General features: G+C 41.7%; 1 protein-coding gene and 1 long non-coding RNA gene across 4 annotated transcripts in view; one reads left to right on the top strand and one right to left on the bottom strand.

Annotated features, from left to right (window-relative positions):
- LOC112151986 (regulator of G-protein signaling 22) overlaps window positions 1-15905 on the top strand; it is a 27985-nt gene extending 12080 nt beyond the window's left edge. The window contains exons 7-23 of one of the 3 annotated variants that reach the window (XM_024281171.1): window positions 492-619; window positions 695-1046; window positions 1165-1326; window positions 2202-2349; window positions 2543-2662; window positions 3017-3118; window positions 3914-4108; window positions 4600-4692; window positions 4764-4954; window positions 5038-5188; window positions 6900-7064; window positions 11240-11302; window positions 13026-13175; window positions 13258-13437; window positions 13510-13683; window positions 13793-13912; window positions 15633-15905. In XM_024281171.1, coding sequence (XP_024136939.1) covers window positions 492-619; window positions 695-1046; window positions 1165-1326; window positions 2202-2349; window positions 2543-2662; window positions 3017-3118; window positions 3914-4108; window positions 4600-4692; window positions 4764-4954; window positions 5038-5188; window positions 6900-7064; window positions 11240-11302; window positions 13026-13175; window positions 13258-13437; window positions 13510-13683; window positions 13793-13912; window positions 15633-15749 — 2611 coding nt within the window. In that variant the 3' untranslated portion in view covers window positions 15750-15905. Of the gene's footprint in view, window positions 1-491; window positions 620-694; window positions 1047-1164; window positions 1327-2201; window positions 2350-2542; window positions 2663-3016; window positions 3119-3913; window positions 4109-4599; window positions 4693-4763; window positions 4955-5037; window positions 5189-6899; window positions 7065-11233; window positions 11303-13025; window positions 13176-13257; window positions 13438-13509; window positions 13684-13792; window positions 13913-15632 lie in introns of those variants that run through there. The other 2 variants (XM_024281170.1, XR_002920208.1) reach the window with 2 other exon arrangements.
- Window positions 1240-3176, bottom strand: LOC112152015. The gene is made up of 4 exons (XR_002920214.2): window positions 3050-3176; window positions 2740-2963; window positions 2167-2672; window positions 1240-1340 (listed from the first exon to the last, which is right to left on the bottom strand). It is a non-coding gene; the product is annotated as an uncharacterized LOC112152015 (long non-coding RNA).
- Window positions 15906-16579: the final 674 nt, after the last annotated feature.

Genomic DNA, 16579 nt, shown 5'->3' with positions numbered 1-16579 from the left:
TACACCCTGGACAGGTCGCCAGTCTGTCGCAGGGCCCCAATCACACACACATTCACCCTCACAGCCACACCTAGGGGCAATTCAGAGTCATCAATTAACCTATGAAGCATGTCTTTGGACGGTGGGAGGAAGCCGGAGTCCCCGGTGAAAACCCACGCATGCACGGGGAGAACATGCAAACTCCACACAGAAAGGTCCCAGCCGGGAGTCGAACCGGGGCCTTCTCGCTGTGAGGCAAGAGCGCTAACCACTGCGCCACCGTGCAGCCCACCTTAAACATTAGGAGAATAATAATAGCAATAATATTGCTAATGTCTGGTTTCTTTGAGTTTACTGTCATTTCTTCCTAACTTTGTAAGTGAAACCATGCAGCTAAACTCTAGCAGAGCTGAAACACATAATCTATACTTTAACCAAACAGAAACCTCCTAAATCAAGATGTTCAGCTAATTTAGATACAGTCACTAAATCTATGATTCATCTGGTTCCAGACTGGCTAAGCTTCTGCTTCAGAGTCTGAATCTGTGCAGCCGCTTCAGGAACAGAAGCGCTCCTTCTGCCCACACTCCTGCCCCTCACTTTAATGAAGGAAACATCAGTGACATGTCACAAAGTCAAGGTACTCACTAACCAAAGCTTATATCAGAATATTCCGTTGATTCTTTGCATAAAAAACATTTTTCCGTGTTTGAAGCTCCCAGACAAACACCAGATTACCTCCTGGATGGAATCTGTGATCAAATGTCCAGCAACGCGCTCGAGGTGATGGATGGTCAGAGCTCAGAGAACCAGGATGAGAAGAACAAAAGACCCGACACCAATACAGAGAATGAAGGAGAAGAAGACATAGAGCGAGATGAGAAGAATGAAGAGAGAGTCAAACTTCAGCAAAAAGCCTCTACTGTTTGTTGGTACTGTAGGAGTGACAGCAAAGCAGGCTTGGAGGAGTTTAAAGAGTTTCTTCGAGGAACGCCAGCAGAGAATCTTCTTGAGTTCTGGATGGACATAGAGAGACTAAAAACAACATGCAGGGAACGAAAAAACAGGCAAAGACTTCTGTTTTTACACTATATTTAAAAGCCCCTTTGATTTCAGATCATTTTGTGCTCAAGTAAAAAACATATTACTAAAATGAAGGCAAGTTTATCCAATGCTGTGTTCCAGATACATGGTCTTGATGAGAAGCTGCTACCTGCACAGCAGCAGCCCCACCAGCCTGAACCCGGAGCTGCTCTCCAGACTGGGGCTGGCGACCTCCCCCTGCTGGACAGAGGAGAAACTGCACGCGGCTCAGTCCAGCCTGACGGAGTCCCTGTTCTGCTACTGGTACTGAAACAAGCCTGTCAATGGAAGCACATCAACATCTACGAGAAATGAATGTACTGTAAATTTAGATGTTTTACTTCATAAGCAGTAGATATATATTTTCTTTAAACCAGGGGAGTCTAAACTTTTTGCAGATTTAGTGAGGTGAAATAATGTGAGGGCCAGTCCACTGGCCTGTATTCTCTGGACCCTTATAATAGTAAAATTAACGATTCAATGTACATTTTTTAAGACACATTGGACCAAAATTACTGTAAATGTCTGATTTCAAGATAAGAAATAAATAAATGAAATAAAGGACTGCCATCAACATTAAATCTGGGTTCACATGAAATGTTGCATATTATTTATTACTAAATGCACACTGTAAACTTCTAAATGTGAATCATGAGAACAGTAATTATTCAAAAGTACAAACCATTGTGGTTCTGATCTCAGAGACTAATAAATCTGTTTTTCTTGTTTATCCTTTAAGATTTTAAAAGTCACGTATCAACAGGTTTACATACAATCACAATCAATAAATCCTACACACAGTTCTTAGAGAGTATACTGGGAGCAGCGTATTATTGATTTTATGACAGGAGCCTACAGGCTGGTGGAAATTTGAACATGTACCAGACTGGATATGCCTGCTTTACACTGATTTCTTGCCTTTTTAGTAAAAATACTGTAAGTTTAATGATACTGTTTATATTGGTCTTTACTTTTGTACAGGTTAAAAGACCAGGTACGTGGAAACTTTTTTCTTAACCAATTGAAACTAATTTGGATTTGAATTTAGACAAAAACAAAACAATTTAACTAGGTTGAGATGTACAAAAGTTCACAAAATGTTACCTTAATGTTTCTTTCTTTTGATTTCCTCCCATCAGGGCTCTGCGGTTCTGGACGTCCCAGCATGCTCAGGGGGTTTTGGCTGCAAACTGCTGTTCCCTCCCTCTGTGGGGGGGCTGTGGATCAGCGTCTCTGCCTCTCCTCCCCCCTGTCAACAGCTCGTACCTTTCTCCTATATCACCACAGGTGTGCACCTGTACACATGAGGAGGATGTTTCCTCTTCTCCGTCTTAGGATTCTACCATCATGGCTCCTTCTGTAGAACAGGCCTTCGTGATCATTACATGTATTAAGCCCTGACTTATGTTCTTCTTCTCTTTGTGGGTTTGCCTCATGTTTTCCTGACTGGAATCTCACATCATTTCAATATCTTTGCCAGTCATCTAGCAGGAATCAGCTGCAGCGCCGGAGAGGACGCTCGGAGATGCTGCAGGCTCTCTGTGTGGAGCTTCACGCCGGCCTCTACTTCACACGCTTCTGTGAGCAGTCTGGAAACCAGGTAGAGTCAGCTGCAGAGGGGGAAGAAACTATGGAACAGTGAAGTTGTTTTATGAAATACAACCTGCTCTTACAGACCTTCATTGTCCAGTTTCTCCTCATGTGATCATTTTTTGAGTTTTAAAATGTTCTTCAAAGTTCTTTGTTGTGTGGTGGTCTGCTGAACCCGCTCTCCCTTTGAGGCTCCTGTCTGGTGAGATTCCGTTTGTTAACACCATAAAACTAAAACACTTTGAGACTCTCTTTGAAGGCTTGCGAATGGAAGGGCATCATCCCAAAAATGTGGTTCTTGTGTGTTTTTCCTTGAAAACAAAAGCTGCTGTCAGATAATGTGTTCGTGTTTGGTATGTCACAGCGCTGGTTGAATGCCGTTTACTTCTGGACTGACCTGCAGCATTTCCACCAGCTGTTCTACCAGGAAGGAATGGACCCTTTCACCGTGCAGAGAGATGCCCAGGTCTGACCTGACACCAACACACAGATCCATATACTCACATACATGTCCTCACCCCAACACACAAACCCATATACTCACACGTCTTCTTACCAACGCACAGATCCATTTACTCATATACATCCCCTTACATCAACACACATGTCCTCACACCAACACACAAACCCATCCATACACACACATGTCCCCACTCCAACACAAAAACCCACCTGCTCCCACACAGATGTCCTCAAAGCAACACACAAACCTATACACACAGACACATGTCCTCACAAAAACACACAAACCCATAGCCTTACACACACAGAGGTCCTCACAGCAATACACAAACCCACTCACTAACACACACACCCACACCCACAAGTCCTTACACCAACACACAAACCCTCCATACACACACATGTCCCCACTCCAACACAAAAACCCACCCACTCCCACACACATGTCCTCACTCCAACACACAAACTCACTCGCTAACACCCCCCCCCCACACACACACCCACCCGTCCTTACACCACCACACAAATCCATACACTCACCCACACACAAACACACACAACCACATCACTGTGAAATTAAATATTTCAGAGGTTTGATGTCAGATACAACATGACCTACATCAAACAAACCTTTTTATTAAGGTGAATTATTTTACACAGCCTTTATCATTTTCTCCTTATGTGTTTATTTGTTTAGAAGTTGTGGTTTCAGGCTATTCTGTCAGCCTCGTGGGGTTTTCCTGCAGGAAGGTTTTGGTGCTTCTCCTCTCCTTCTGACATGGGTTCCTCTCTTCTGCAGCTTCTCTACTTCACTTACATCTTCAGCCTGGCCAGGAGGAGCCTTGACGTGCAGGAGGAGATCAGGAGGGAGGTGCATCGCAGGCTGCAGCCCGCCTTCGAGGAGCTGTTTGACAGGATCGAGGAGCATGTGCTGAACACCCTGCTGGAGGCATGGACACAGCTGCTCCGCAGAGACCAGGAGTCCTTCCAGGAGGTCACTGACACACAACTGACACATCCTTCCTCCCTTCTGTGTGGAGGAAATGAGTTCCTTTTGAAGACATCTCGGAAATGTATACAAAACGTCTTCGACTGTTTATGCTCTTTGATTTACTGTAACTTTTCAAACGTTAACATGATAATTCCAGTAGATTGTGAAAGAGAAAAGCAGCTCAACAACTTCACAATCTACTGGAACTATCACGTTAATGGTTTAAAAGTTATAGTCCGTTAAAGATTTAGGGGTTAAACGGCACTGATGACGCCTCAGATGTTAAAAGGTTAAATAACGTTAAATATTTTACTCTCCATAAAAATGTATTTGTCAAAATTATACAAGTTAGCATTAAGCGCAAAATAACATTGGGTCATTAATAAGAAAACAATAAAATTACCCAGAGGGCCGGATCCGGCCCCCGGGCCTTGACTTTGACACACGTGGGGTAGATAAATGATCTGTTTGGGAAACGGTTCTTGTGTGTTTAGGTGTGTGTGCAGGAGGACGTGCGCTGCATCAACAGTGAGGAGTACCGGGAGCTGCAGAGGCTAAACGAGGAGTCAGAGCGGCGGATGAAGGAGGTCTGCTGTTGGAGCAGTGTTTACTTTTTCCGTCACTCATGAGGCGTGATGGTGTGACCTTCTTTCCTCAGGTGGAGCGCCGCAGCTCCAACCTTTTACCTTTACCTGACACTTTTTCTGAAGACTCATCAAATCCGTCCCATGCTCTTGGCTCGTGGGCCTGTGTGCCTCAGAGTTACCGTGGTTACCGTTTGAGTTTCCTGGTTGATCAGCGTCAGGAGCTGCTCTACTTCATGTCTTTCCTACGAGACCACAGGGCTAGGTAACCTTCTCCTGACCTTCTTATTTAACTGAAGTTCTTGCTTTTGGATGATCTGTTTTGTTCTTGGCTGTGTTTTGGTAAAGTGTTCACTTGATGTGCTGGCTGGATGTGGAGCAGTACCAGAGGAGTCCTCAGAACCGGCAGGAGAGGTGGCAACGTCTCGCTTCCAAATATCTCAACGAGGAGTACTTCTTTGGAGCCAGCAGCCCTGCCACGGCAGAGCAGCAAAAGCAGGTCATTTCACTTTAAACCTGGGGGGTCAAACTCAATCGCACAGAAGGCCAAAATCCAAAACACACCTTAGGTCGCGGGTCGAACAGGATGAACATTTATTGAACACTCTAAAACTACATTTTTAAAACTTTAAAACTTTAACTTTTTAACATAATTATTAACTAGATATATAACATTACCTGTGATAAAGCTAGTGTGAATGCTGGAAGCTGAATTTGGCCTCTGAAGATGCTAGTGCTAATAGCTGAAGATGCTGAAATCAATAGCTAAAAACGCTGAAGATGATAGCTGAAAACACACTGAAGCTGATGACCAGTTAAAAATTGGCTAAATGTAAAAAAAAAATAACCTAGACAAAACAGCTAGCATGTAGCTGAAAAAATAGCTAAACTCCAAAACGGCCTAAAAAACAAACAAACAATAAAGCCTAAATTAGCCAGAACAACGGAGATATTAGCTAAACTCCAAAACAGCTTAAAAAACTTTTAAAAAAGGCAAAATTAGACAAAACAGCAAGCATGTAGCTGAAATATTAGCCTAGCTCCAAAACGGCATAAAAAAAAAACCCTAAATTAGCCAAAATAGCAAACGTGTAAATATTAGCCTTTTTAATATAATTCTGAATAAAAAAAGACAGGAATATTATTTCAGAATAAATCAATTCAAACGTTAAATAACTTTCAATATTTTACTCTCCATAAAAATATGTTTTATCAAAATTATACAAGTTAGAAATAAGCACAAGATAACATCGGATCATTAATAACAATAAAATAAAATGATCTGGAGGGCCGGATCCGGCCCCCGGGCCTCGACTTTGACACATGCGCTTTAAACCTTCAAATCCACGGCTGTACCCGTCTCGGGGTAGTCACGCCACTGATTTGACGAGACGGGAGTGGAAACAGGCAGCTGGAGATGACGGGATCTGCCCTCCATCAGAGGCGCAGCGTCCAGATTTGATAAACAGCGGCTGCTGCAGCTCCAGAACTCCAGCTTTTGGCATCCGGCAGACTTGACGCTGACAGCTCTGACAGCAGCAGTGATGGTGGGGGATTCGGGACGAGGAGAGATGCCTGGAATTAAGTAGTACGGAGAGCAATGTGGTTTGAGTTCAGAGAGACAAAAGACATCAGCTCCAGCAGCAATGACACAAAGATGAAATGTTGTAGATGATTTTGGATGAAGATGCAGTTCAGGGATGCTTGGGGTGGAGATGGGATACATAGATGGAGCAGGGGCACCAGAGCGGGCTGCTTCCTGCCAAACTCATTCATCACTTCAGTGCTGATTCCAGCAGAATTGATACCATCCTTCATGTGTGACGTTTGTGAAGCTGCTGGAGGATCTGGGTCATCTTCAGCATATTCTGCCATCGAAATGAAACAGCAGTTTCCCGTCGCGGGAGCTTTGGCTCCGGCATCAGGGACTGACAGATTTACTGCCCTGGCTCCTCGCTCTCTGTCATCCAGGCGCAGTCCTTTCATCTCCACTGCACTGCCACAACTGTGTCTCATTTCCAGTGTGCACATGTGTGCCGAGAGACTGAACGTGTAAAGAAGAAAGCAAACGCAGTAATGACAGAAAGCAACACAGACAGAATCTGTAGGATGGATTTGGAGAGCAGCAGGAGTCCGGACAGCTTTCCCAGACTCTCTGCAGGCTTGTGCACAGGCCACCTCAGCATTCAAGTGTGTGTGTTTGTGTTTAGATTGTGAGTTTGGCAGGAGGACTGGAGCAAATGCAGTCCCAGTGTCTGCCAACCGCAGCCGTCCTGGAGATCCAGGACATCGTCAGGAACCACATCGAGGAAACCTGGCTGCCTTTGTTTCTGTCCACGCCGGAGTTCACCAAGCGTCAAAAAGACAAGTCAAAGGTACAGCAGTTATGAATTGTTATCTAAGACTTTCCAAAATTCAAATGAAACAGTGGAGAACTTAAAAAAGACTAAATATGGGCAAAGTGTGAGTCATTAGTCCAAATACTTTTGGTTCCTTGTAAAACAGGCAGTTACAAATAGGGCTGCCACAAATGATTATTTTAATAGTCAACTAATCACTGATTATTTTTTTTCAATTAGTCGACTAATCAGATCATGCGCAAACTGGATGTGAACCACACATCTTAACCATCATTAGCTTTAAACTAACTAAAAACTAGATATATAGCATTACATGCGATAGTTCTAGTGTGAATGCTGTAAGCTGAATTTGGCCTATAGCCAGCTACAATATTAGTTAAATGCTAAATTAGCCTAAAAAACTGAAAAAAGCCTGTTAGCCAAAACAGCTAGCATGTAGCTGAAAAATTAGCTAAACTTCAAAATAGCCTAAAAAATGAAAAAATACTAAATTAGCCAAAATGGCTAGCATGGAGCCGAAATATTAGCTAAACTCCAAATGAGCCTAAAAAGCTTAAAAAATATGAAATTATCTAAAACAGCTAACATGTAGCTGTAATATTAGCTAAACTCCAAATTAGCCAAGAAAACTTTAATAAAGGCCAAAGTAGTCCAAAAAGCTAGCAGAATGCTATTATAACGTTCCACTTTACTACAGTCAGACTCCATATAATAGAAAGTATTGACTAATCGACTATTAAATTAGTCGTTGACTGTTTCAATTGTTGATTAATTGTCGATTAGTCGACTAATTGTGGCAGCCCTAGTTACAAATTAAATCCTAAAAGTCAGACCTCGAGGTCTGGTGTCCTACATGTTTTCCAACCAACTTGCCATTGAAGCTCCTAATTGGACAAACACACCTGATCCTGGTAATCAGCAGCAGATAAAGCAGGATTTCTGGAAAGCCAGCAGGACGTCGGCCCTTGAGGACTGACTTTGGGCACCACTCGCCTAAATTACATCTGAGACTTTGCACTTTGAGTCCATTTTGATTAAAAATTGTGTCCTGAATAACAAAATTGTTCTAATACTTTTGGGCCTAACTGTAAGGGCAAAGGGGGAGTCATTTTCATAGACCTGACACAGTTCCCTGAGGCCTCCCTCAGGCGTGAGAAGAGCAGACTTCTCTGAAGATCTGACCATCAAAGTCCTGACAAAGAACCTTCTGGAGCAGCGAGTAACAGACAGTGACGGTCTCCCTCAACACCACAACAGCCATCAGGATTTGAGTTGAACCTGCTGAAAGATTTCAGAGGAGTTTCAGGGTCGTTTGACCATAAGGCATCGGTGACGCTTAAACACAAAATTTTAACATACTGTAACTTTTAAACCGTTAACATGATCATTTCAGTAGATTCTGGAGGAAAAGAGCGGCTTTTTTCCTCCAGAATCTACTGAAATGATCATGTTAACAATTAAAAAATTACAGTAAATCAAAGAACATAAACCGTGGAGCTCATACTTAAAGTTAACTTTTTTCACTTTCTGCTAGCAAGAGCTGAACTACAACCAATAACAAAAGTAGAGAGAGCACATTTACATAGTTTAGAAATAATATTATAGATATGATAGAAATCTATGCACTAGACTGGCTTCACTCGTCTCCCATGCCTCCTTAATGTTTTGGTCAAAATAATGCCTGACCTGTAGATTCCTATAGAAATCTTTTTGACTCAGTTCGTATTTTTGGGTAGAAACACATCCTTCTGAGTGAACCATGAATTTATTCTTCTGAAATATCAAAACTAGGGCTGCCATAATTAGATGACTACTTGACTATTAAAATAGTTGATGATTAATTTAATAGTCGGTTAATCATAACTTTTTATGAAATGGAGTGGGAGTGTAATAACGTTGAAAGTTGTAATGGCATTATTCTAGCTTTTTGGACTATTTTGACATTTATTAAGGTTTTTTTTTTTATCCTATTTTGAAGTTTAGCTAATTTTTCAGCTACATGCTATCTATTTTGGGCTAATTTAGGATTTTTTCAACTTTTTATGGTAATCTGGCATTTAGCTAATCTTTCAGCTGGCTATAAGCTTCAGTGTTTTCAGCTATCAGCTTCAGCATTTGTAGCTATCAATTTCAGCATCTTCAGATATCAGCACTAGCATCTTCACGGCCAAATTCAGCTTACAGCATTCACACTAGCATTACCACAGGTAATGCTATATATCTAGTTTTTAGTTAGTTTAAAGCTAATGATGGTTATGATGTGTGCTTTACATCTAGTTTGCGCATGAACCAATTAGTCAACTAATCGGAAGAAATAATTGCAGATTAGTCGACTATTAAAATAATCATTTGTGGCAGCACTAAACAAAACATGTAACAGCTTTGAGAGAAAAAACATATTAAACACTTTAGTATCCATGCGGTCAAATGACTTACTTTTTATTCTTTATTTATTCTATTTAATTGACATATTTTACATTTCTTGGCTGCTGTTAGTTGTTGCTATCCAAAATGAACAAATACACTTTGTCAAATTAACTTTAAAAACCCTAAAAAGAGTTTAATCCTGAGACTCGACCTGGACATGTAACTACAGACCTGACTTAAACCGCAGGCATGACCTGTGAGTTTCTCTGCATTTGTAAAGAGGAGGAGCTTACTTGTTTAAGGCTTCTCCTATTTTATGGTCGTGGATCACCTGAAAATAACAAGCAGTAATTTAAGCTAAATAAGTTCTCCTCCTGCAGCTGTTCTGACTTCACTGGTTCCATTCTGGTTCTTTCATAGTTTAAGGAAAACAACTGACTAATATTTGGAGATTTTCTACTTTTCAAAGGTATTTAAAGTCTCCTTCTTATCATTTTTGATCTAATTTGAAAGTGTTCCCACTGGTCTTTTACTTATGAGGTAAAATCAAAGAACCCGTTTGGTTTTCTAGGACATAGTTTCTGCAGAACAGCAGGAGTTCATCAGAAATTCTTCTTGGAGTTGTGGGCAACCCCGCCCCTCTTTCCCTCCTGATTGCTCTCTGTCTACACTCTCTCCTGCTAGCTTACAGCTCCTCACAACTCCAAGCTAACATTAGCAGTGTAACAAAACAGTGATCAATATCATTTCTATCCAGCCGCACAGTTCTGATCCAGATTCCAGCTCAGACGAGGAAAACAAAGACGTTCATGGATCTATTAGTCTGTTAGTGGATGTATCAGAATGAAGCAGATCTTTATGGATCTTTTTAGTGTCATTTTTCGTCTGCTCCTGATTCACAACAATTTGAATAAATAAATACTCAGGTTGTGTCCAAATTCCCACCCTATTTCCTAACTACTAAAAAACTAGATGGTGTCTTGGATTTTAAAGGCAATTCGGACACAATGCTCACTACTTTTCTTTCGTTCTTTCCGGATATGATGTCACGGATTTCATGAAGTCAAAATCGAATCGATGCGAACATTTCACAATGTTTATTTATAAATTCACTGAGTTCTAGTGGGGAAAATGTGGATGGTTTATTTAAAAAAATACATGTAAACACGTTTTTCTGTTTGAAATTGTTCGACCACAATGCATCGTGGTCTATATTCGCTAGTTTTTTGCAAAGAATTCTGGGAAATTTCTAGTGCACTCGATTTTGGAATTGGTAAATTTGGACAGCTCTAGAAAATGGCAAATATAGTGAGTTGAGAAGGAATTCAGACAAAGCCTCAGATATACAATTTTAAGCTCAAATTCCTTTAAACATGTCCTCCATCCTCAGAAAAAATGAAGCATGTTAAAACATTGGGGTGGGTCCTTTAACTAATCTAAAACTGCTGCCAGTCTCTCTTTAGACGTTTACTCTTTGATGCAGTTATACATGATTTCTTTTGATTGATCAGCGGCCCCGGGTTTGCCTCTGCAGTGAGTGCAGGAAAACGTCCGGTGTTGACCAGAAAAGCCCCTGAAGGCTGTCCGGCTGCAGCCATAGCTGGAGCACAGACTCCACTGCTTTGGCTCATTAAGTTATCAAGTTTGCCACTTGTGGCGACACGCGTCTCATCAAGTAATGAGAGAGAGACGGCGTGTAGGGTTACTCTCTGAGGGAGGGGGTGTAAATGCGGGAAGGATGTTTATCAGAGGAGACTGACGGAGGCGAGAATGAAGATGAGAAGAAGAGCATGACCTCTGACCTCTGTGTTTGTCAGCTGCAGGCAGCGGACAGGCTCTCGCAGCACGTCCACCGTCGACGCCAAACCAGGAGGGAAGCCGGTGAGGTAAGGAGCCGTCCTCCGGGGAAGCTGGGTATTTTCAGCGGTGCGTTTCCTGGCCTGACAGCGTGTGTGATTGTGTTCATGACTTGGCTTCCAGCGCTGGCTTCGTCAAACACCACTTTTGGCCTTGAGGTTACTTATCCCAAATTGGATCCAGGAGAAATGAGATTAGAGCATCAACTTGACTGAAGTTGGTTTCATAACAGTTTGAGGTGTTTTCCTCCACAGCAGATATAAAACATGAACGCTCCAGGCGGGATGATTACAGGAAGGAGCTCCGCTCAGTCCATGACTCTCGTCTTTGACTTCATTGTGTTGTCATTGCAAAGTAACACGTTTTCTCCAGAAGTATCTCTGTGACTCCAACCTGCAGCTCGTAGATCACAGATGACACTAGGGTTGCTATCATCAGTCGACTAATCGACCAATTTAATAGTCGATTAGTCGTTATTATTATATGGAGTCAGAGTAAAGTAAAGCTGAACAAAGTAATGAGCGTTCAGCACCAAAAATGCATTCTTTTTTAATATTTGAGTTAGTGAGACTAAAAGTTCCTTGTTTCAGATGCCGACCTCATTTAATTGTGTGTATGTTTAGTAATCATTCACACTATAGAGATTCTTCTGCTCCTTTCTGTATATTTTTCAGCACGTTAAAACTCAATCACACTTTCAGAGATTTCGTCAATCTTTGTATCAAAACGTTCAGCTCGTTCAGGACTTTACTGCTTGTATTTTTGGTATTTATAAACTTCATCGTTTTGAAAATATTGAGCAAAATATTCCCCCATAGGAAATGAATGAGAAATTCTTCAAATTTTAAGTAGTTTAGCAACAAACCTTTAAATATATTCAGGGGATATGTTTGAATCTTTTAAAGTAATAAAAAAACGGGAGTTAAACTAATATTTTAGCAACATGCTAACGTTTTTGGCTACTTTGTTATCTACTGGGTTTTTTTAGGCTAATTTGGAGTTTAGCTTCTATTTTAGCATCAGGCTATATAGGCTATTGACTAATTTAGTTTACTGAGGAATTTTAGGCTATTTTCCAGTTTAAGTAGTTTTAAAGGACTAAGCTAGTTTTTTTGACTAATTGGAAATTTTGCTCATATTCAAGCAAAACACTAAATATTTTGCTAAATTGTATTAGGGGGTTTTAAGCAATTTTACGACAAATATTTCAAAAAATTTAGGTAAACTTCAACACTCTCTGATAGTTCTTTAACAAAATTTCCAGTCTTTTAGCAAATGTAACATTTTGCAAATAGCTTTTGCATTTTGAGGAAATCCCTTCAGCAATTAAAGCCAATTGCGTCACTATTTTCAGCAAACAACTTCAGCATCTTCAGCAACTTCAACTTCAGCCCAAAGCATTCACACTAGTATTATCACAGGTAATGCAACTTTTCTAGTTTAATCTTGTTTTAATCCCAGAAACTAATGAAGGACAGAGGCTGCACAATTCATTAAAAGTTTAATAAACTATCATCTTTGTTGTCTTTATTATTAGTTATTTTAAAGCTGATGATGGTTAAGATGTTTGCTTTACATCCACTTTGTGAATGATCCGATTAGTCGACTAATTAAAAAAATAATCGGTGATTGGTCGGCTATTAAAATAATCGTTTGTGGCAGCCCTAGATTGCACAGTAATCCTTCACTCCTGCATAGAACAAACGTTGGAGGTTCACTCCGTCCACAGCTGGCTGTCATGCGTCTCTGCAGGCCCAGGGTCTGAGGATGAGCTCCTCCAAGGAGATCCGACAAGTCCTCCTCAATCCCTCCAGCTGTCAGCAGTTCCTCAACTTCGTCTCTCTGAAGGGAGACTTCCTGGAAAATGACGTGCGTTTCTGGCTGGAGGTGCAGCGCTACAAGGTGAGGCGATGACGGTCACGCGTCCTCCACCCTGCACTGGGGTCCACGTTTCATTACACTTATCATTCTTCATGTTGGACAGGACCTCTGTCATTCCCACAGCGACGAGGCCACCGTCCAGCAGAAGATCTCCACCATCATCAGCTGCTTCATCAACTCCTCCATGCCGCCCGCGCTGCAGATCGACATCCCTCCTGAGCAGGCCCAGCGCATCCTGGAGAAGCGCCATGAGCTGGGCCCATACATCTTCAGAGAGGCACAGGTGATGCTGCAGCGCCGACACAATCCATGTCTGCAGCCACGGCCTCTTCATCACATCTTCATCTTCACGCAGATGTCGGTCTTCAACGAGCTGATGAAACTGTGGCCCGAGTTTCTAGAGTTCAGCAGCAGCGTCAGAGAGGAGCAGCTTCTTTCTGTGCTGGACCAGAAACGAGCCAGTCACAGAGCCAGAGTGAGGAGGCAGAGGAGGAAGGAGGAGGAGGAGGACGAGAGGAGGAGAACACAGGTGAGGAGGAGGAAAAAACCAGACTGAAGCACAGGGCTACAAACGTTCCCTGTGGTGATCTGGTCGATTTTAAAAGCAAACGTTTGTTTAAGCCAGAGTGTCTGTGCAGGAGCTGAAGCTGCAGGAGCTGAGTCTTTTAGAGGAGACAGGCTGTGAGGAGCAGGAGGAAGGAGGTGGAAAAGAGTCGCTGAGGAGACCCAGCAGAGCGCTGCTGACGGAAACACGGCCGGTGAGGAGAATTTGCTTTAAAGTCCCCCTATGACAATTTTATTTATTCATTAAAAAAAAAAAAAACGTTCTCAGTAGTGTTTTAATTATGATTATGAAGTTTTTAACCAAAATCCCACAACACAAATGTCTTAAAAAGACATTTTTCATGTTGATCTGAAGCCTCTGTTTCCAAAATCTCCTCTGAGGGGGCGTGGCTTTTGGAGCTGAGCCCTGCCCCCAATCTGAATATGATAGTTCTGTGTCCTGCTAGTGCAAATCTTCACCTCTGCTACATAAAAACATCCATCAATCTGGGTAATGTCCAGCCGTATGGTTCTGATCCGGATGTCAGCTGGGACGAGGAAGTGAAGATCTTCATGGACAGAACTTCCTCCTAGCTGGAGCAGATTTACCCTTTTAACAGTAACCCTCCAGTGTTTATGTTCTTTGATTTACTGTAATTGTTTTAATTGTCAGAATCTACTGGAATTATCGTGTTAACGGTTGAAAAGTTACAGGATGTAAAAGATTTTGTGTTTAAACATCACCGACACCTATAGATGCAAATGCAATTCAAACCACTTTGGTACCAAAATTACCTTAACTTAACATCTACTTGAAAGCAAAATCTAAATGAATTTTTATTAATAGCTGGAAACAAATTCAGGGGTCAAGGAGGTAAAGATGTATTGTACAGAAGATGCTGCTCATACAACAAATACATCAAACATTTAAGTAAGTTTGTTTTAAAGAACCAGCTCAGCTCTCTGAAGGCGCTCTGCAACAATCACACCAATTTACATCAGTTTAACACAGATTATTCCATTATTATTTCATGGTTTCTTAATATTAGTCTGGATCAGGAGGGGGAGAAATCCAAAACACACCTTAGGTCGTGGGTTAAACATTTATTGAACACTCTAAAACTACTTTTTTAAAACTTTAAAACTGTAAAATGTTAACATAATGATGAACTAGATATATAGCATTACCTGCTGTAAGATAATTTGGCTGCTGAAGAAATTGATAGCTAAAAAAACGCTGAAGCTGATAGCTAGCTAAAATGTTTTGCTAAATGCCAAATTAACCTAAAAAACTTGGGTTAGCCAAAACAGATAGCATGTAGCAGAAAAAATAGCTAAACTACAAATAGCTTAAAAAACTGAAAAAAGCCCCAACTAGCCGAAAACAGCTAGCGTTTAAATATTAGCCTAGCTCCAAAACATCTTTAAAAAACGTAAAAAGCTTCAACTAGCCAAACCTGCTAGCATGTAGCTGAAATATTAGCTAAACTCCAAAATAGCCTGAAAAATCTTGTTAAATGTCAAAATAGTCCAAAAAGCTAGCAGAATGCCAATTTTTAAACTTTAAATATGTATTTTTTTTTTAGATAATTCTGAATAATAAAAAGGCAGGAATATTATTCCAGAATAAATCAACTTAAACCTTAAATAACTTTCAATATTTTACTCTCCATAAAAATATATTTTGTCAAAATTATACAAGTTAGAAATGAGAGCAAGATAACATCGGGTCATTAATAACAATAAAATAAAATGATCTGGAGGGCCGGATAGAATTAGCCAGAGGGCCGGATCCGGCCCCCGGGCCTTGACTTTGACATGTGTTCTGGATAAATTACCTATAGATTACATGCAAGGGTTCTCCTTCTACAGAACATCAAGTGTGGAGACCAAAGATGATGTCTGATCTCAGCTATATTTTGTGTTCTCCTCCAGTTGCTGTGGTCATACTCCAAGTACATGGCAGGTCTGCAGAAGGAGGAGGCGCTGCTGAGGAGACAAAGTCAGCAGGAGGCCTCCCCCTCCTCCACAAGTTCAGGAGCTTCTGACTGATCCCTTCTGACATTGGCAGTAAGTGAAGGACCCACTGCTGTCTCCTTTGTGTCAGCAAACATCCACTTGTTCGGGAAAAGACGAAAGAAAAGAGTTGTATTTGTTCATTTGTTCATAAAACGATAATAAACAAAAACAGATTCACATTCTCCTGCAGCAGCCCCAGACTCACATTCTAAATACACCTGTCATGTTACTGAGACGCCGCATGAAGCTGACCTCACCCTCACGACAGACGGCGACGTCTGCCGCCGCCAGAACTCAGGGAGAGAAAGCTGAGAGGAGAACCGATACCTGATGAAGAGCTCCGGGGTATCTGTGTTCTCAGACAACAGTTTAGCCTCCAGCCTCATCAGCCAGAACACTCTGAGTGACATGATTTACTCATGAAAGATTCATTCAGAAGGTCCATGGAATCAGAGATGAATGACCTGCTGTCGTAGGCGGACAGCCCCTCAAACCCCCCATGAGGTTCAGTTAGAGCATGTGTCAAAGTCAAGGCCCGGGGGCCGGATCCGGCCCTCCTGGTAATTCTATCCGGCCCTCCAGATCATTTTATTTTATTGTTATTAGTGACCCGATGTTATCTTGATCTTATTTCTATCTTGTATAATTTTGGCAATCATAGGTTGATTGGTGACTCTAAATTGCCCCTAGGTGTGAATGTGGGAGTAAATGTGTGTGATTGAGGCCCTGTGACAGACTGGCGACCTGTCCAGGGTGTACCCCGCCTTCGCCCATCAGTAGCCGGGTTAGGCTCCAGCACCCCGCGACCCCGAAAGGGAAGAAGCGGTCAAGAAAATGGATGGATGGATAATTTTGGCAAAATA

The sequence above is a fragment of the Oryzias melastigma genome, linkage group LG16 (genome assembly GCF_002922805.2).
Source record: "Oryzias melastigma strain HK-1 linkage group LG16, ASM292280v2, whole genome shotgun sequence".
NCBI classification, from domain to species: Eukaryota; Metazoa; Chordata; class Actinopteri; order Beloniformes; family Adrianichthyidae; genus Oryzias; species Oryzias melastigma.
Note: the sequence above shows the minus strand (reverse complement) of the source record. Positions and strands in the feature narration are given on the sequence as shown.